The sequence below is a fragment of the Stegodyphus dumicola genome, chromosome 4 (assembly GCF_044657685.1).
Source record: "Stegodyphus dumicola isolate Sdum_Otavi_A_Nest chromosome 4, ASM4465768v1".
Classification (NCBI taxonomy): Eukaryota; Metazoa; Arthropoda; class Arachnida; order Araneae; family Eresidae; genus Stegodyphus; species Stegodyphus dumicola.
Genome location: NC_140771.1, coordinates 153530403 through 153551415, shown reverse-complemented (window position 1 = coordinate 153551415; position 21013 = coordinate 153530403). Strand labels below are relative to the sequence as shown.

General features: G+C 35.9%; 1 protein-coding gene across 3 annotated transcripts in view; it reads left to right on the top strand.

The window, feature by feature from the left end:
• The window catches only part of LOC118191120 (regulating synaptic membrane exocytosis protein 2-like), a 231493-nt gene extending 225554 nt beyond the window's left edge, over nt 1-5939 (top strand). For all 3 annotated transcript variants that reach the window (XM_035361922.2, XM_035361915.2, XM_035361928.2), the window contains exon 20: nt 5473-5939. In XM_035361922.2, the coding sequence (XP_035217813.1) occupies nt 5473-5664 (192 nt within the window). In that variant the 3' untranslated portion in view covers nt 5665-5939. The remainder of the gene's footprint in view (nt 1-5472) is intronic.
• The last annotated feature ends 15074 nt before the right edge of the window (nt 5940-21013 follow it).

Sequence of the window (21013 nt, the reverse complement as noted above, 5' to 3'; positions counted from 1 at the left end):
ATTTTATTTTTTTTTAACTCACAAAAGTAAAATTTATTTTACGAGTCGTGACTTGTTTTTGAAAAAGTGACGTTTTAAGTTACCAGCTGGGATATACCGTTTGGCGTCGGTTGTATTATTTTTGGCCACTTTATCGCCTGCGCTGGCGAAAAGTACCCAAAAATTAAATGTTAGATACAATTTTTATCCAAATTAAAATTATAATTCATTTTAAGTTCATTATATAAAACTATGATTAAAATTAAACAATGCTATACAGGCTTTGTAAATAAGAAATTCTAGAGTTATAGAACTATTAAAACGTTGTTAGGAAAATTCTGTTCTTAACGGCTCCAGTAAGGGCACTTTTCTCAGAACTCAGTGTTAATGAAGTTAAGCTATTATAATTATAAACTATCATAATTTTAATAGCTTATAATTATTTCAAAACTCAGTGTTAATGAAGTTACGCTATTATAATTAGATAAGGCAGTTAATATGAGGAAAATACTATGTTAAAAAATGTTTTAATAAATGGACAAGCTGTTTGAGCAAAGGTCTATACTCTTCAAAGGAATCTGACACCTTAGTGATTTTAAAAAGAAAAAACGTTCTTTGCTGCTATATACAGCATGTACACAGAAATCCATACCAAGCCTTTATTTTTGCACCCATCGTACTTACTTCCAGCTGTGAAAATGCTTTAAATTTTGCAAATATTCATGCTTTGGCACGTAAAAGAAATCAGTTACAAAAAATCTAAAATGTGTTCAGATTTTACATTACACCCAAAGGAGCGTTTTTTTAACGTTTTGTGTGCTTCCTTTATTTATTAAATATCAAGTTCTTCGGACCTAAACCATAAAATTCAATTCAACAGCAATATCGCAAAATAATTTTTAAAATGAACATATCTTTAGAATGTCTGATACAAAGTCTCGCGTGCTGGAGATACTTTTTTTCCCGGTACAATATTGTCATTGCTCGCTTTGAAATCGTTGAGTTTGTTAATCAAAAATTCGTTAATCAAAAATCCATTTTATATTCTTTTTGCAACCCGTTTTGGGAAAAATAGTCCTAACGTACAGATATCACGCAGAAACATCGTTAAATTGCATTCAATAGTGGTCAAAACGGAAATTTTCGTCGAAATACGATACCCGAAAATTTTTGCGATTAAAATGCGAAATTTCAAAAATGCATCGATTTTATTTATTTTAATGCAATTAATTCTTTAGAGTTGCAAAATATGAACTCGATAATAAAACAAATTTCAAATTCCAAATCCGGGCTTCCAGATGCCCATATTCAATGGAAGATTACATTATTCAAAATTTGATGGCTCTCAGTACCGTTGTTTTATCACAATGCGAGAAGCATACATACATTTATGCAGATTCTTCATAATTTAATTTCTCTAAATATAACACGGGTTTAATATTTGGTGGCAGCAATTTGAAAAGTGAACCGAAATTTATAGTGAACCAACGCAAAATGCCAAAACGAAATGAATAGCCCTTCTGGGCTAACGTCCTTTGGGCTAAGAAATATTACGAAATCTAATTTTTTATAAGGTCTCTTCGGTTCTTATACTTATATTCAGGAATATTTTATACTCAATCTAAAAAATAAAAACAAAAATAGTAATAAATTTGACTTCCGTACGATAAAAATTAACTGAAATAATCAGTTTCAAAATTTGGGGTGTCTGACAGCATTTTTACTCTTCTTGAGGAGTAGTTTATTAAATAATTTGAATACTTATAATTTTTCTCCTTAAAGATAATTCAGTGATATTCCTTTGTGATTTCTAATAATTAACTTACTTTGTTTAAAAATTCTGTTATAATTACTATGCCGAAGGAATTTTCATACAAGTAATTCATAAGTTTCTAGGGTCTAAAAATACGTTATGGATGTTCCCAAGAAGTTTTATTGTTTTTGAATCATAACGAGATAATGATAAAAAAATCATTAAATTAGAAATATTTAACATTTTTAGTTTATACAAATGATTGTAAGAGTTGGCTATGTGCTAATACTAAAATCTGTCGGGATTTCTTAAAACACGAGTTCTGTAAGGTTCTATGGAAAAAAAAAAAAAAAAAAACTCTTGAAGCAAAAATTCTATTAATCAACACTTTTGGGGATAATCTGCGTATTTAATTCTCATCTCTCTCACTATCAATACCAGGTATACAGCGGGGAAAAAAATGGGACAATTCTTATATCTCCCTTTTTACTGGGCCGATTCAAATTCAAATTGCGTTTTTCATGTCTAGGATATACAGGGTGTTTCATAGATCATGAGACAAACTTGGAGTGGTGGTGGAGCGTACTAAAACATGCATTTTTTTATAGGAATGTAGGGTCTAAAGTGATGGGTTAAGGCAGGAACGAGGAAAAAAAAAAAAAAGACACGAGAGGAAAATGTGTTGATGTACAAAATCAACGCAAAGTGCTTCTTTGTAGCAATACAGTATTCACAATAAATGTTCAAAATTGCGACCACCAGCAGTAATACATGCTTGGTAAAGTCGCAGAGGGAATTGACGAACATTTTGAAAAACGACAGGCATTTCGCGCACGCTTGCAGCTGCAATGGATAGTCGTGCAACGAGGTCCTCCGAGAGTCAACGGGAGTCTCGTAAATGATGCTCTTCAGATGGCCCCATAAAAATACTCCAAGCTGGATAAATCTGGCGAACGGAGTGGCCATCAAACGGGTCCACCACGGCCAATCCATCGGCCCGGAAATGTCCCATTTAAGTAATTTCGGACCCGCGCGTGGTTATGGGCTGGTGCACTATCATGCTGGAACCACATGCGATCACGAACGACAGCCGGAACATCCTGCAGCAATTCCGGTAGCACCTCTTGCAGAAAAATATAACATAAGCCTTGTACGTGCAGGTAAGAGGTATGGGCCTATGAGGTAGTCGTTAACAATACCTGCCCATACATTCACGGAGAAGCGGGTTTGGAATGCATGTGGACGTATGCCGTGTGGATTATGAGTTGCCCACATGTGCATGTTGTGGCTATTGAAGATGCTGTCCTATGAGAAAGTTGCCTCGTCCGTGAATAGCACATCCGATGGGAAATCCGCCAGCGCCGCACACTGCTGCAAGAACCAATGGCAGAAATGAACTCGAAGAGGGTAGTCTGTCTCTTGCAAGGCTTGGACTCTCTACAAATGCACCCATTTTCATGCAATACTCTCCAAACGGTGGAATGACTCAGCTCCAGACGACGTGCAATAGCTCTTCTACTTGTCTGAGTTGATTCATGGACAATGCTGAAGATGGATTCTTCAATGCGAGGTTGTCGTGCACTTCTTCTTCCACTCCTAGTGTCAGAAGTGGCTTCAAATGACCCGTTTTCACACAGAGACCGATGCAACCTCTCGAACATACATTGTGTGCTTCGGCATACGTCTGTTCGGAAACCGTTCCTGGTACAACCGTAGTGCTGCTCTACCGTTTCCTTTAGCAGCACCATGCATGAGATGCATGTCAGCTTTTTCCCTGTGCGTAAACTCACCCATCACGCTCGACATCAGATTTGCAAATGATCCTCTGATGCATCGGATCGTGGTTTGTCCGGCTCACTACCGCCCTCTACCGCTACATTGCCACCAATCACAGCTGTAGTTCCTATTACTGTTAGTGTTCCTTTTTTTTTTTTTTTTTTTTTTTTTTTTTTTTTTTTTTTAACATTTATTGTGAATACTGTATTGCTGCAAAGAAGCACTTTGCGTTGATTTTGTAAATAAACACATTTTCTTTTCGTGTCGGTTTTTTTTTTTTTTTTTTTTTTTTTTCGTTCCTGCCTTAAACCGTCACTTTAAACAACCCTACATTCCTATACAAAAAATGCATGTTTTAGTACGCTCCACCAACCCTTCAAGTTTGTCCCATGATCTATGAAACACCCTGTATATTATAACAATACATATAGCATTGTTGTTAATACATATAACATTGTTCTAAGTATTTTGACACAAAATCGGACTTTTTCTGAAATGGCATGCCAATGTTTTTCCATATTTCGATTCTACGACTCAAATTTTTCTTAGATATTAAAATTTGTAAATTTTGGTGAAAAAATTATGGAGAAATTAAATAATTTATCTTGACGATTTTTTTCTGTTTACGCCAAAAATAATTCACTTATCGAACTTCTTAATTTATAGCAAATTATTTTCCTTTCCTTTTTCTTCATGGTCCACCAGCGGAAAAAATGTCATCGTTCATACTTTCAAATAATTTTAGCAAAATGCGTAAACCACATTTTCCTTATTATCGCTTATAATAAATACGCCGAATTTCAAAACGCGCCAAAATGTAAATTCACGTATATTTTAGGAAATTTTGAATAAAAATCTCTAATTTTTTGCAGGTATGCTTAGAAATACATCTACTTTAAGATGATGGCAAAACTTTTATAGGTTATAAATCAAAATGTTTTTCGAAAAATTTATAAAAATTATTTAAAAATAACAACTGTATAAATAAATCATAAAAAATAGGCGAATTAAATTTCGAATAAACCTAAATTTCGAAATATGAAAGGAAGAATCAAATAAGTTTGATAAAAAAGAGATATTAATAAATATATATCAAATTCAATTAACATTGAGGAACTAAATTTTGAGAGATAATTTTTTAGAAACTACTCGGACGATTTTCACAAAACTTGCCAGTTTGTCATAATTTGAGTCGTAGAATCGAAGCATGGAAAAAAAAACTGGCATGTCATTTCAGAAAAAGTCCGATTTAGAACAATGCTATATATTATGCTAATACATATCCTAAGTCGCGCTTTGGAGACATGAAAAACGCAAGTTGAATTTCGTCAATCGGCCCACTAGAACGGGAAATATAGTCCTCCTTCTTTTATTTTCCGCAGTGTACCTTTTTCTAAACTAATATTTTACTTTTAGTTACATACAAAAGCAAACATTTATCTCTTCTATTTTATACGACCTTTGAATATGTTCTTCAACTTTAAAATGAAATATCTCGATCAATTTTTGTCGCTCAGAAGTCATGCTTTTTGTATTTTAGCTTTTATAATGAGTATTTATAGGGACCGGGGAAACGTATAAAAAGTTATATTTCGTTACGTTAGTTTGCAAAACTAGCTTTTTTTTTTTAAATTAAAAAAAATTCAAAACATGAATACTTGCATCATTAAAACATACTTTTTGTAGTTGGAAGTATGTTTTACAACCAACGGTCTCGCAAATAAAAGCCGGATAAAGATTTTGTGGAACCGATTATTAAGAGTTGGATCATGACAGTAACTTTCTTGTCTCATCTTACTACTAAATTTCGAATGTTTGTTCCTAAAGTCATTTCAGCCTTTTAAAGTAACTATTTTCATCAATTTGCGGCCTTAAAATGTAAAATAAAAGTTTCTGCCTCTAAACAGAAAAATAGCAGCTATGCATAGGATTTATGCTTTTCTAATTTTTTGTTTCGTTTGCAGGTGACGGTTTGGGGAAATTATGGTGGTATGGAAAAGAAGGTTTTTATGGGAGTGGCACAGATTGTTCTGGACGACATAGACTTGGCAAAAGGTGTAATTGCCTGGTATAAGTTGTTCCACCATTCCTCACTGGTCAGCAGCCTGGCTGCAAATGAACGCCGCTCTTTCCTCTCTCTAGACAATTTGAGTTGAAAGGAACTGCCCTCAGATGTCTCTCCGTGCACATTCTGCAGTGAAAGAAGAACAAAGAGTAAGAGAAACCCCCGCCCTTGTTGCCTTTTCCGGACGGTGCTGCCGTCGAGAATTCTTCGTATTTTTCGCTTTCGAAAAGAAGAACTCTCCTTCTTCTCGTTTTCTGCACTCGGTCGAGGGACTACTCTACGATCGCAACTTCGATCTCTTTCCTCTCCGAACTGTCATGTTTTTTCGACTTTCGTATTTTTCAATAAAAACAAATCATCCAAAAAGGTCTCAGAAATATCATTTTGAAATTGCCTCAGAACAAAGATATATTAAGCATGGTTTTCTTCACCTGACAAAGTAAAACTATTTTAAAATAATATTTCTAATTATGATATCAATTAAATGAAATGAACATATTTTTTTATATTTTAATGTATCCGCAGGGTAACCATAAGTGCGGCATCATAAGGTTTGATTTCCAATGATCTGGGGCCCACCAGCGGCCGAGCGGTAAAGTCGCTGAACACTGGTAGTTCCGTCCGAGGTTCGAATCCCGCGAACGGGCTAGCTGCATGGGTGTTTTCGTGGTTTTCCCCATGTGTAACGTGTATACGAGCCAGTTTCCCTTAGAAAGTCCTCCACGAAGGCATCCCTCCCCTTAGGCAGATAACCCTCGTGTGCTTTGCCGTAATTAAATACACCACACCACACCAATGATATGGGCACTGAGTGTGTACCCAGAGCCTAGATGATCGCAGTCAAGGGAATGGTGTGCAGCCACCACAAAACACAGATAACCTACTTGACAGTTTCACTTTAGAATAATTAAAATTTAGATTTACGCAGAGAAAATTTCATTGGCCAAGAGAAAAACGTTTCATCGAGTAAGTTTGAAGTATAAATTTTAAGAAACGGCAATATTCTTCAAACGTTACTTAACAGACGAGAGCATTTAAAGAAAAGTTTTCTTGAACTAATAGGAACTGTAATCAGGCCACAAGAAATGCCGTTTGAAAAATTATGCAGCTATTCTAACAAGGGAAGCTACCAGATTCTCAGCAATAATCGTGATCAAACATATGAACAAAACAACAGGTGCAAAATGTAGTATTTCTAAATCGCTCGCAACATCCCCCCACAACAAGGCCTTTAACGAAGAACACATGCCCGCAGTATTTGTAACCTTATAAAGTGATTCAGAACTCATGAGACAAATTCAAGGAGTGGCAGGGTGCACTGTAACAAACGCTTTTTGTGCAGGAATATTATAGGCCCAAGTGACGCATTACGACAAGTAATTCTTTACACAGCAGTGTTTTCAATATTTGCCCAAAACGGCGTCCACCATAGTAATAGTGCATGCTTGGCAGTGTTAACAGAGTGATTGGCTTGCGCTGTTACCAGTATAAGGCAGTAAATTACTTGCTGTTCGTCAGTATTACACCTCCAACTTAAGCTAGTTTTTTCTACGTCAGCAGGCAAGAAATGGATCGACTGAGGGTTGTATGACGTCCAAACTAGGTGAGTTCCTCTTCAATTTGTGGAAGAGAGACTGTACACAAGTACAAGAGCTGTTGCTTTTCGTTTATATATGAGTCCTACCGTTTAAACAGTATTAAATTAAAAACGATTACACCTATTCCATTTTCAGAAAACGCAAGCTTTCTGAAAATGGAAACGGAAGACTACCTTCAGCATGTGGGCTACTACAATGGTCTTTGAAGCTGAATGCATTGCATTCGGACTTCCCAGCTCGTGTGTTAATCATATATAAGTGATTTTTACTCACAAAGTTGTTTCCAATATGCGTATATAATTGTCATGTGTGTACAACGTCATTTCCACACGCTACACGTCTATGTGTGTTCGAAGAAGAATTATCTGTGAATATGTGGACTCGTATTATGAACGATTTCCTGTTTCACCTATATAATGTAACTCGATGGCAAATGTTATTGTATATTTTTCTGGAAAAGATTTTACCAGAATTTCTTCAAGATGTTTCTGTTGCACTCCATTTGGTTTCAACATGGTGGCACGCCAACCCATTTTGGCATTAATGGGCGCAGTTACTTGGATGCAGTAGTTTGAAAGCGATGGATTCGCCGTTGTGGTTTATTCCATTGGTGACCCGGATCGCCCAATTTATGGGTACATATGAAGATCCTTGTTTAGGAAAATGCAGTTGACTTTTTTAAAGACCAATAAGTATGTTATACAATTAGCCAAGTGACTTTGAATCCTCTTGTTGTGCTACAAATATTAATGATGAAAGTGACGTGGAAGTATTTTCAATACAACAGAAGACGTCATCCTAACTCATAATGATAAACACTTACAAGGAAGTTGTTTACTCTATCGTATTAACAAAAGCAGCAATTGCTCCAAAACACAAGATAACACCGAATAAACTGCCGCAAATTACCACTTCAAAGTGAAACGTATCCACCAGCTTTGCACATCAAATTCCAGAAGGTGCATCACTTGCGGCTCATTGATAACAGACTGTCCCAAACATCAGATATATTATTGCATTTATCAGTGTATGGCTAAAAATATTGCAGGTATTTGGGCTACTTTATGCATCTTATTTTGGGGTTTGAAAATGACTGCAAAATCCCTACTTGATCACCCTTCAAAATCCGATAATATTTGCTGCAGGAAAGTCTGACAGCTTTTCTTATAAGCAGAAGAAAGTAAAATTTGTTTCATTACATTTTTAAACAAATTTTCAATACAACTGATTGATGTCTCTAATTCACTTGGCTATTAATATGTAAAATAATTTAACGTCTCTAAATATGATGTTCTGAATTTTCTTAAACAGAAGGAAACATCAGGGACTGTTTTGTTGTGTAAGTTCGTATATACAGGGTGTTTCAGAATGTCGGTTACACACTTTCAGGAGAGATAAAATACACCTAGATGATGGAAAACACACAGCAATGCATGATCGGAAACGCTTTCCTGGAGTGGTAATGACGACGCAAAACACAAGAAAGGAAGGACACAAACACTGTGAGAATAATGTTTATTATGCTTATAAATAAGAACAAAAATAGACGACCGTCATCAAAGAAGATGTTAGAAATTACAACCCGGACCGGTGACGCGGGAACCCTGCGTTATGCATCTTCCATTTTATGTCATCACTACCTCGCCAATAAAGCTTTTCCGACCATGCATTGATATGCGATTTTCCATCCTCTAGGTGTACTTACTCTGTAACCGATTTGCTGAAACACGCTGTATTTAGTTTCATTGTCATCTTTGGTAAAAAGAAGTTCTCGTTATTTTTTTAATTTAAATTCTTTATACAATAACAGTCTGTAATTTAAGAAATATAGTTTTATTCATGTGTTATATTATCAGCTAATAGTAGCTAATATTACCTAAGAATCTGCTTTGCTAAGGTAGTTAGCTAAAAATCTGTTTTGTAGTGTAAATTGATTCTCCGCTCCTATCATTAACAAACTTACAGAAGAATACAGTTCTTGACTTATATGTGAGTAAATATGCATGTTTTATATTTATATAAGGAATATATGGTCGTGCTTTCTTATCTGATTATTTTTAAACTGCGGTTTATTGCGCCCTTTTATCTAAAAAAAAGAAGTTCCACAATAAAAGTGAAGTGATAATGATTCACAGTACTGTCAAACATCGAAACTCAAACACGCGTACTATTGTACTGTTGTTTCCTTCAGTGATCATGAATGCATGCGCGCTCGTTATAAATCAAACCAATGAACCAAACAGAAGAGATAAAAATGGTTACTGTAAATTCTTAGTACATATGCATCATATTTGCACGTTTCTTAATTTGTACACTGCTTAACGGCTATAAAGCAGGGGTTCTCAACCGGTGATACGCGTACCACTGATAGTACGCAGGAGAAAAATAGGGGGTACGCAAAGAAACAAAGTATTTTTAACTATTATATTCAAAAATTAAAACCCCAACTTCCTGATTGAGTTTTTTTATCTAACACTCGTAAATTTATGCGATCAGAGCTTTGTTCCAGAATGGTGGTGGTAGTAGTACTTTGTAGTGGTGGTAGAAAGGTTTTCAATTTTTGTTTAGATGGTACGCGTTAATCAAAAAGTTGAGAACCGCTGCTATAAAGTATGCTGGCTGAAGGATTGAGACTGTCAAGAAATTATTTGACTCACTTGTCTTGGCAGCGAGCACACATTACTTCTCCACTAGATTTGCTCTGTTCTCTATCATTCACCCTATTCTCATTAGTGTGGCGTTAATCATATTACTCTTATTTTTTCGCTTTGTAGAAAAGAGAAAGAAAGAATGATATTTATTTATTCATACCTTGAAGTAGTAGAATAATATTGTATAGGATAGAAACTGAAGCAATATATATTTTATTTTATAGAACGGTATACAATACAGTGTACTGCGCAATTTAACATATATTTTGGCGTATAAACCACACGTATAATTGCAAACTACATATTTTAATTTTTAGATATATTCTAAATATAACGCTCACCCTTTTCTTAACAAACTTGAAATCTACAGGTACGATGCTCTTATCTTCTGAAGTCATTCATTCTAGGATTTTTCCCAGGTTTTCGAACAATGATATATTGAAGTGACAAACGATAAGGGAAACAATATGTGCATGGGGAAAATGCTTGAGGGAGTAAATAATTCTGCAAACCGTTTGGGTTGATTCAATGCAGACGTGCATAAAAATTTTATTCTATATTTTTGAGGGGAAAAAAAAAAAAAACTTCCGATCCAAATGAATTCGCAGAATTAGCAGTCAGATGTTTTGTCCTTCTCCAGTGATTTGAAGCCGTGATTGTGACTAAGGCTTTAGTAAATCACATTAGCTTTAGTTAAAATGCAGTGGATCTAATATTCCTTTCAGTAATAAATATGGCTCCTTCCAAACGAAACAAACGTAATGCTGATTTCAAATGTACAGACATTCTGTTTGCAAATGGAAATGGAAATTGTACTGCAGCAAGTATGTTTGGTGTTGGTGAAAGCATCCATATGCGATCAGAAGAAAACTGAAATCACAGTAGTTAATATACCAAAAAATAAATGTGATTTGCATAAAGGAGTAATGAAATGGTCTATCCTAGAAGAACCTGTTGCAAACTGTGCCTTAGAAAATCGCCAAAATGGATTAATTGGTTCAAGAATCAGAGTACGCTTTAGGGCAACTAAAAGGAACAAAACGAATGCAAATGAAAGTAAAAACTTAAAGGCAACCCTTAGTTGGTGTAGTCGATTTATGGCGCGGAATAATTTAATTCTATCAGGGAAAAAAAAAATGGTTTCTTAAAGGCTTCCGAAAGATTTGCACAACAAACTGATAAGTTTCTAGAAGTATATTATTCACATAGTAAGGCAAAATACCTATTTACTATCACATACTGGAAATATGGATAAATCTGCAGTAATATTTGACATGACTGGAAATAAAACAAACGTTGTGAAAAGAACAAAAACGATTCACATAAAAACAAGAGTTCGTAAAAAGTCTCCCTCACCGTAGTGCTTTCCTGTTTAATGGATGGTACAAAATTTAGAACCTTTGTTATTTTTAAAAGAAAGACGATGCCGAATTGGTGTTTCCATTGATGTTCATGAGAATGGATGCATCTACGAAAAAGGTGTAAAATCGTGGATAAGAAATGTTTTTACAAAAGCGTCTTGTTGCTTTAAAGAATCCAGAAAATCTTTTATTTTGAGACATGTTCATATCACATCTAACAGATGATACAAAGAAATTGATGAAAGACGGTAATACAGACTTGGCAATTATTCCAGGCGGATTAACGCCATTAGTTCAGCCTTTAGATGTGTGTATCAATAAAACTTTCAAAAGAAATTTAAAACGACAGTGGAAGTTAGCAGATGAAAAAACATTTACAAAAGGAGGCTGTTAGCTAGTCGTTAATCAAATGGCGCCTAAATATGAATGAGAAGTTTAGTTTTGGGGATAATTTTAATGTATTCAATTACTTCTAGTTTGTACAAATCACAATTCGTAAACATACAATAGTGAAGTATCCATATAGAAACATCCAATAATAAAACGATATCACAGCTCAATTTAAAATAAAACTTAGAGCAGTTATAAATTAGCTACGTTTTCAAATCCATGGCGACGACAACGCGAAAGCGTGTTGCCAACAGAGGGCAATGAATCTGTATAATAACTACAACTGGAGTGAAGTTAAACAGAGGCCAAATCTGTCATGCCAGTCTAGAAACAGTGTCTGAGTGGATAATAAAGGCATGGAATGAAATTAAACCCGACATTATTTAAACGTCACTTTAAAAATATAGTATATCTATCAAATCTTGATGGAAAGGAAGATGATTCTTTATTTATGGATCAGAGGGTGAAAATAAAACAAGATTCGATGATGTACCTGAAGATATAATAGAAAACGAATGTGACGAACTTTTCATGTTATCCGATAATAAAAATTTTTAAGTTTATATGCTATGTAATTTCTTTCAAATAAAGAGCATTTAGTACGTGTAGAAATCTAATTTTTTTATGGTCATCTTTTCCTTATTTTTAAATCTATCAATTTTACATCCGGCGTATAACGTACACCCGTAAATTTCGATCTTATATTCTGTATTAAAAGTGCCAGTTATACACGGGAATATACGGTACTTAATTATTATCGTTAATGTATCTTGGTGCTTGATTTCTCAATTAAACTTGCTCATATTTATGTATGTTAAACAAACACCCCGTTTTAATTACCGTGTCTGTTACTTGCAAATTGGGAGCTGCCGGTTTGTAGCTCAATATGTGAGAGTATACCTCAAGATGAACAGTAAGAACCAATACTTTTGTAGCGTTGCGCGCCTCCAACTTGCACGCAACCAAGAGGTGACTGTGAAAACTGGATAAAAGACAGAGTCTTGTTAAGGGTTTAAGTCCCTTTTTATTCAACGTAATAAATTACAAGTGCGTGCTCTTGACGCTCACAAACTGCGCCAACTCGGCGGTCAAATAAAAATAATAACCTGAAAAGAAACTAAAGACAAGACTCTAACTACGAGGCTCTCTAAAAGTAACTAACCTCACCGCGTTTTACAATACCGCTGCTAATTCAGCAAACTTGAAGATCACTTGAACGATTAACAATTCTTCCAGGCCAGCACACAGGCCGAAACGCGGGGTTCTTCAATTTCTGGTTAACTACCTCCGCGCTCGTGAAGTAAGAACAGCACACCTTGAACTCGTTTCCTTTCTATTTTACTCAGAATACTTCCGCTGATAATTTGAATCCTTGCGCGTTCTACTAAAATTTACATACTCTGGCATTGGCAGTTCCAGGGGAAAAGTAAGGCTTGACAGGAAAGGTAGTTTAAACTTAAAATAAATGTTAGTTAAAATAAATATAAACCCTACATTTGCCGCTGCCAGAATTTGGAAAACTTGGAAGCAGGTCCTACAAACGACCTGTTGTAAGTTTCTATAATTCTGAACTAACTCGAGAGAACCTCGTTTACACAAAAAAAATCTTATGTAACAAATTGTATAATAAAATTCTGTGTATACTTATAACTCTCTCTTCTTACAGCAACTTTTCCTGGACTTCATCAATCAATCTTGGTCTTTTCCTTTCAGCATCTGGAAGGAATAAGTATCAGTATCTTTCTAAATACATTATAATTTACACTTTCTTGACACTATAAATTTTTGTTTTTAAACGATTCTTTTTCCTTAGTTATTGCTTAATTCACATTCATTCAATTTTTCAAGCATTAATTTAACTTTACCCTGGCTCTCCACCATGTGTGGTGTCAAACGTGAATATTCGTGTTTTAGTCTTACAACACTTCCCCTAACCACCATGATTTGTTAGAATTCAACGACCAAATAGACACACCTTACTCGACATTCTACAACTCGATGAGCTACTTTAACATTCTTAAAAATTCAAGTGTAGGTGGAGAACCCTACAAAACACATTCATTCTACTTCCCCCTCATTCATCTTTAAACATGCACGCTTTCGCTCTAAAGTATGATTTTATCTACAGTTTAATACTTAAATTTTGAATTCATTCCTTTTGATCATTTTACTTTTAGCATCTAAAATTTTATGCTTCTAGACTAAATTCTACTTTTACATAACATTCAAGTATTTACGTATATTTACAAAATTTTAATACATATGATTTTTTACAATTTACCATAAAATGAATAAGAGAAATAAATTTTTACTTTACTCATTCTTCGCCAAGCTGGCGACACTGAAACTAAAATTCTTATTAATACAAGAATACGAAGTTATTTTTATCTTCGGCCAAATTTTGGCTTTAACATAACAGAATTAGTCTTTCGACCAACAGAAAATGCCTGTTCTTAGCTTTTATACTTAAAGAAAATAATACTTTCGCCTTAGCTAAATAAAGTAAAACAAAACTAAGTCTCAACCGAGACATATTGACTTTCGTCAAAACATAGAACTTCGTACTTATGCATAACATTTCGGAACAAAAGAAAAAACATTTTATAGAAGATTTTAACTTATCTTTGAGTTTTCGATGCTTGAAACTCCGTCATTCTTTTGTGGCAATATTGTTCCCAAGTTATAGGTTTCATGGACGTCAATCTTCTCCTTACTGACCTCCGAGTGTCGTCCACATTAGTTTTTCTTTTGCGTCCTCTGCATGCTGGCCTCTTGGCGGAGTAATCGTCGGGCTGTTGTCGTTTCCGTTTTTCCATGGGACGGCTGGTCTTGACGTCCTCCGGTCTGAAGTCCTTCTTGAATTTCTTCTGTTCCTGGTATTTTTGTTCCTCCTGTTGCCGTTTCAGTTTCCGGAACGGCGGCCTTGCTGGCACCTGACTCTCTGGCCCTGGGCGCGTTCTCCTTGATGTATAATTTCTCCTGCGATCCGTTGTAGGTGGTGTTTTGCTCTTTACCACGGTTTCTTTATGCGGTGCATCTGTATTCTTGTTTTTCTTAAATGCTGGAGTTTGAAAGTTGTTCTTTTTTTTTTTTTTTTTTTTTTTTTTTTTTTTTTTTTTTTGGATACCGTCGTCCGGGTTGTAGAAGGGCTAGGTCTCTTCAGTTCTCTGCTTCTTGGGTGGTGGAACAGTTGTTGTTATCTCTGGACCTTCTACTTCGTTTAGACTTGAGTCCTGCAAGAAACTTTTAAGGATTTCAAAATCATTTGGATTATAGTATTTTTTCACCTGGTCGGAATTGCTTTACAGACCTCCCCTCTCTCGTTCTTAAGATATAATACGACACCTTTGATTTCCTGAATTACATAGGGGCCTTCAAATTTTGGAGCTAGCTTTGCCGTAAAATTGTCTGGGGCACTTGATAAAGAAAATTTCCGCTTCAATACTTTATCCCCAACTTTAAAATCTGCTTTACGGCGTTTTCTATCGTAATACACTTTTTGTTTATTTCTTGCCGTATCCGAGCTTTTAAGCGCCTGATCAAACAGTTTTTGCACCTCTTTCTGTTTAAACTCTTGCTCTCTTTGTTGCACAAAGAATAATTTATCTAAAGGCGTAATTAACTTTCTGCCTAAAAATAATTCTGCTGGGGTTTTTCCCGTAGTATTGTGATTTGCCGTTCTTAAAGCATAAGCTAATTCATTTATGTAGCCATCCCAGCGCTTGTGATGTGTGCTCACGTAACTGCGAATTATTTTTACTATGTTTTTATTCACTCTTTCTGCTATGTTTGCCTGTGGTCTATACGGAACCATTTTGATATGGCGTATGCCAAGTCCATTGCATATGTTTTCAAATATTTGACTAATGAATTGTTTTCCGTTATCGCTAATGACTTTTATCGGTGCACCGTATTTTAAAATGTATCTGTGTAACAATGCATCTGCGACTGTTTTGGCTGACGCGCATTTAAGTGGAACAATTTCTGTCCATTTTGAAAAATGATCTACTATTACTAAAAGAAAACGATTTTTATTTAACTCGCTCTGGGGGAAGGGACCAAGGAGATCTATGCCTAAAATTTCATTCGGAAATGTAGCGCGAATGCTATTTAAATACCCGGCCGGGCTGTAATTAATATCATTTATTAACTGACATTGATTGCAGGACCTGACATACGCCGTTACTATTTTGTATAATTGCGGAAAATATACCGCCTCGCGTACCCTTTTTAAAGTCTTTCTGACCCCTAAATGACCCGCTGTTTTCGCGTCGTGTAATTCCTTCAAAATGCTTAACCGAAGCGAGGCTGGGATGACTGGTTTGTACTCAAGATTTTCGTTTGTTGTTTTCGTATAAAATAATAAATTATCTATTATTTCATAGTTTTCTGCTCTATTTCTTATCGCATCGATATCTGTGTGCTCAAAGCTTTCGGGGTCTTTCAAATATGCATAGATATTTCCAAATTCAGGATCAGCTTTCAGTTCAGTGATAATAGTATCTCTAGAATCTAAAATTTTTGAAGTCAATACAGCGCATTTAAGTTCATTTCCATCATCGTCCAGTTTTATACGAGAAAGTGCGTCAGCTACATTGTTTTCATTACCCGGTTTATATTTTATTCTGATATTATATTCTTGGAGTTTTAAAGTCCATCTTATTAACCTGGGCGTTAGGTTTTTCCCCGAGTAAAGTCTACCAACAGCCGCATGATCCGAAAAGACTGTTACTGGCGCTTTGCCGAAATAAACTCGAAATTTGTGTACAGCCATTAATACGGCTAATGTTTCTCTTTCTGTAGCTGTATAATTCCTTTGTGTCTGATTCAATGTTTTACTAAAAAATGCCAGAAGATGGCTATTTTGCATAAGAACCGCACCCACCGCATAGTCTGACGCATCTGCTGCAATTTCCAGGTTTTCGTCCCCCTCCGGGAATTTTAAAACAGGGGCATTGATGAGCGCTTCTTTTAATCTTTCAAAAGCTGTATTTGCTTCCGCTGTCCACGTAAATTTACCTCGCTTTCTTTTGATTACTAAGAGTGATTCAACAATATTAGCGAAATCTTTTATGAAAGACCGATAGTAAGAACATAACCCAAGGAAAGAAGAAAGTTTCTTGGCGGTGTTGGGCGGTGGAAAATTCTTGATGGCTTTTATTTTTGAATCTTGCGTTTCTATACCCTTTTGCGAAATTTTATAACCAAGATATTTAAGTTCTTTAGTTGCGAACTTGCATTTTGAGGCGTTAATTGTAAGACCGGCCTCTTTTAATAATTTTAAAACTTGTTCTAGATCATTAATGTGTTGTTCCAACGTACTACTCGTTATAATTATATCATCTAGATAAATTAAAGTTGATTTTCCTAGGACAGGCTTTAGAACAATGTCCATAGCTCTCTGGAATGTTGATGGGGCCCCACACAACCCAAAGGGCATGCGTAAAAATGCATAAGTGCCCGATTTTGTTATAAACGTGGTTTTATGTACGTCTTCGGGTCTCATAGCTATTTGATAGTAGCCAGACGTTAAGTCCAAAGTAGACATGCATCTTGTCGATTTGATCTGTCTAATTATTTCCTCTATAACCGGCAAAGGGTAAACTGGAAATTTAGTAATACTATTTAGTTTTCTGTAATCGATAGCAAACCTCCAAGCCCTTTTATCCGAAGGAGGAAACTCGTTCTTTTTCCTCCATAGTACGACTGGACTCGCGTACTCACTATTTATGGGCGTTATTATTTTATTCTTTAACATATCCTGAATATGTTCTTCGATGATTACGTCTTTTTGTTTGTCGTACCGATAAGGTTTAGTCCTACAAGGTTTTTCGGCAGTTACTTGTATCTTATGCGTAACTATCTGACAGGTTCCCGGTTTTTCTGAAAACAAGTTAGCAAAATTACTCACCACTTGCTGGATGGCTTGCCTTTCATGGTCATTCAGATGGCTAAGGTCTACTTGCGGTGTCTCCACAGGTTCCACCACCCTCTGGTCCATCTCTAGTACCACGGAACTGTCTTGAAAATTCAACATGGCCCTCGCGGCCCTTAAAAACTCCATCCCTAAAATAATAGAATTTTGCAGATTTTTCACTACAAAAATTAATACTTTGAGGCTTTCCTCTTTTACCTGTATGTTTAATGATAATTTCCCGATGCAGTGACATGTTTTTCCTTGCGCCGCTATAATTTCCGTATTTTTGGTTTTAAATAATCGTACCCTATAAATATTCTTTTTGAAGAAATCTTCGCTCATAAAATTTCCTTCTGCTCCTGTATCGATGACGGCTTCTACTGGTACATCGCCAACCAGGACTTGTATAATTGGTAGATGTGAGTTTTTTACGATGACCGTATTTAAATGTCTTTTTGAGGGTTTTTTTAAAACTTCCGGGGTCTGGACCCTCCCTTTCACAGGCCCCTCTACTCGTTTAAAGCTTTCCTTTCAAGTTGTGCCTTCTGGGTACGCGGATGTTTATCTTCGAATTTTCTTTTTGGGCTTTGACCTTCGAGTTTCGATGCGTTAGCTTGATAGCTCTTTCCCCCATAAGAGCGATTTCCATTTCTGGTTTCCTCATTTGAAGATTTCCTTCGGGTACTTTGAGAATATGTTGCCCCTCTAGCTTTTTCCGCTATTCTGCGATTTTGAAACTTCACCGCCAATTCGAAGAGCTCCTGCAATGTGCTTGGGTTTCTAATTTCGAAGTAGTCTTGAACAGCGGGTAACAATCTTGGTAAGATTATTTCAATAATTTCCGCATCGGGTTTCTTCCCATACAGCATATCAGTCAGCTTAATTTTTCGTAGAATAAAGTCCGTCAATTCTTCTATATCGCGTTGATAGAAACTATATAGTTCGGCTTCCAGCTTTGCTCGATCTTTCACTATGGGGAAGGCCTTTACTAACGATTTTTTGAAATTTTCAAATGTATATGTCTGGCTTCCAAATTCCCCTAATAAAAATTTGCCTATATTTTTCCACCATAGCGCGGCCTGTCCTCTTAGTGCGGATGTGGCGATGGCAACTTTTTGTCTTTCAGGAACAGGGTAGAGCTGAAAGTGGTTTTCTAGACCTTCTAGAAATACCACCACCGAATTTTTTCCGTCGAAATGGACGTTTGGCTTGATTGACGCTCTCAAAGTCTAGACCAGGTATCCAAATCCTTCCAATTGGCTTGTCATTTCTTGGTATTGTCCAGCGGTTTCCATCCAATTTTCGGGCATTTCAGTTCGATAAGAGTTCGGGCGCCAATGTAGCGTTGCGCGCCTCTAACTTGCACGCAACCAAGAGGTGACTGTGAAAACTGGATAAAAGACAGAGTCTTGTTAAGGGTTTAAGTCCCTTTTTATTCAACGTAATAAATTACAAGTGCGTGCTCTTGACGCTCACAAACTGCGCCAACTCGGGGGTCAAATAAAAATAATAACCTGAAAAGAAACTAAAGACAAGACTCTAACTACGAGGCTTTCTAAAAGTAACTAACCTCACCGCGTTTTACAATACCGCTGCTAATTCAGCAAACTTGAAGATCACTTGAACGATTAACAATTCTTCCAGGCCAGCACACAGGCCGAAACGCGGGGTTCTTCAATTTCTGGTTAACTACCTCCGCGCTCGTGAAGTAAGAACAGCACACCTTGAACTCGTTTCCTTTCTATTTTACTCAGAATACTTCCGCTGATAATTTGAATCCTTGCGCGTTCTACTAAAATTTACATACTCTGGCATTGGCAGTTCCAGGGGAAAAGTAAGGCTTGACAGGAAAGGTAGTTTAAACTTAAAATAAATGTTAGTTAAAATAAATATAAACCCTACATTTCATCATTTTGTTGTCTTGCGGGAAAAATAACAGCTCAGGTAATTTTAGCTGAATATAATGATTATGCGGATCTTTTCGCAAAAGAATTAAGTAATTTTTTGTAACTAAACGTACCATTTCTGTTCCAAAGAATGCGCCACTCCCCGTTGGCATTCGATGATCCTTTTTTTTATCTAAAATCATGGCACTTTTATTAAAATTAGTGTAGAGTCTGGGATTTTACTTTTTCAAAAGCTCTGTTGTCCAAAACAAACACAACCACAAAATAAGTAGACACCCGTGGAAAATTTCCGTCGTAGTTTCATTTCAAATGTATTAAATACGTAAGAAAATGCTTCCCAACCGGTATAATGGTTAGCGTCGCTGACTGTAGTGCCGAAAGGCCCGGTTTCGAAACCCGGAGAAAGCATGTATGTTTGTAAATGTATAATGTCCGTACAGCATGGAGGCACTCTAAATATCTCCGAAAATCTTCTCGAGAGGGTGATAGAGGATGCTGTATCAAATGGATACGACATTAGCAGAATGTTTTTGAAGCTGATAAAAGGTTAATAACGTGCTCTAAGAAATTTAATTTGATGGGTTTTTCGAATATCCTAGTTTAATAAATACTACATTAAATGTGTATTTTTATATTTATAAATATATTTTTTAGTTTTCAAAGTAAAATATTAACTACATATTTTATATACCTTGTTGGCCAGAATATAAGCCTCACCTTAAAATATGAAGGAACAGAAAAGAAAAAAGATTCCCAAATATAAGCCGAGGCAGAGAAAATACCGATAATCATTTGCCGGCAGATTAAAAGGAAAATAATTACCGATAGTAGATACAGTATTTTATTTTGTCAAGAATACAGTACGTATTATTGAAAAATCTAGATTACAAATCTCTGTTACACTATAAAAGCTTTCTCTTAACTAGTGGCCCTTGTTGGGCAACGAAATTTGCTTACTCCCTGTGTAATCAATTGTGACAATATCACCATTGTCACAATTGACTTTGTAGGATCCTATTTTCGTTGCTTACCATACAAAGTCATAGTCAGGCGACTTCTCGCACAGGCATGAAAAGTAACACAACAGATGAAAGGTGTAGAAAGCCCCTTTTTTATTTAGCACAAATCTTTAACAAAAAGGCACGGACTTCACGTTCACAAAAACACCGATTACTTGCGGTGAGAACTTAAGGTAAATTTAACAATAAATTCGAAAGATAAAGAAGTAGTGCTAGACTTCACAATTTAACTAACTTAACAGGCTGACTAAACAACCTACACCGGCGATAGTTTAACTAAACGGCCAGAAGGCGTAGCCACTACTAAATACTAGCTGGAAGACAAAATAGCAACGTGGGCTATACTAGCGAAGCACGCTGTGAATAATACTTTCTCGTTTCCGTCTGTTTAAATATTCTCTTCACTTAACTTAATTTGCATCCTGGCGAGGAAATGCGAGGGGAAATAAGAAATTCAAAAACGATACCAAAATTAAAGTAATTGGTTATTCAAACTAGGGGAAACCCTGCAACTTCTCTCTAGATACTCACTTCATCACTGTCACTGCTTTCTTCTCCATCCTCCAACAGTACGTCGACCTGAAATCATCCAGTGGA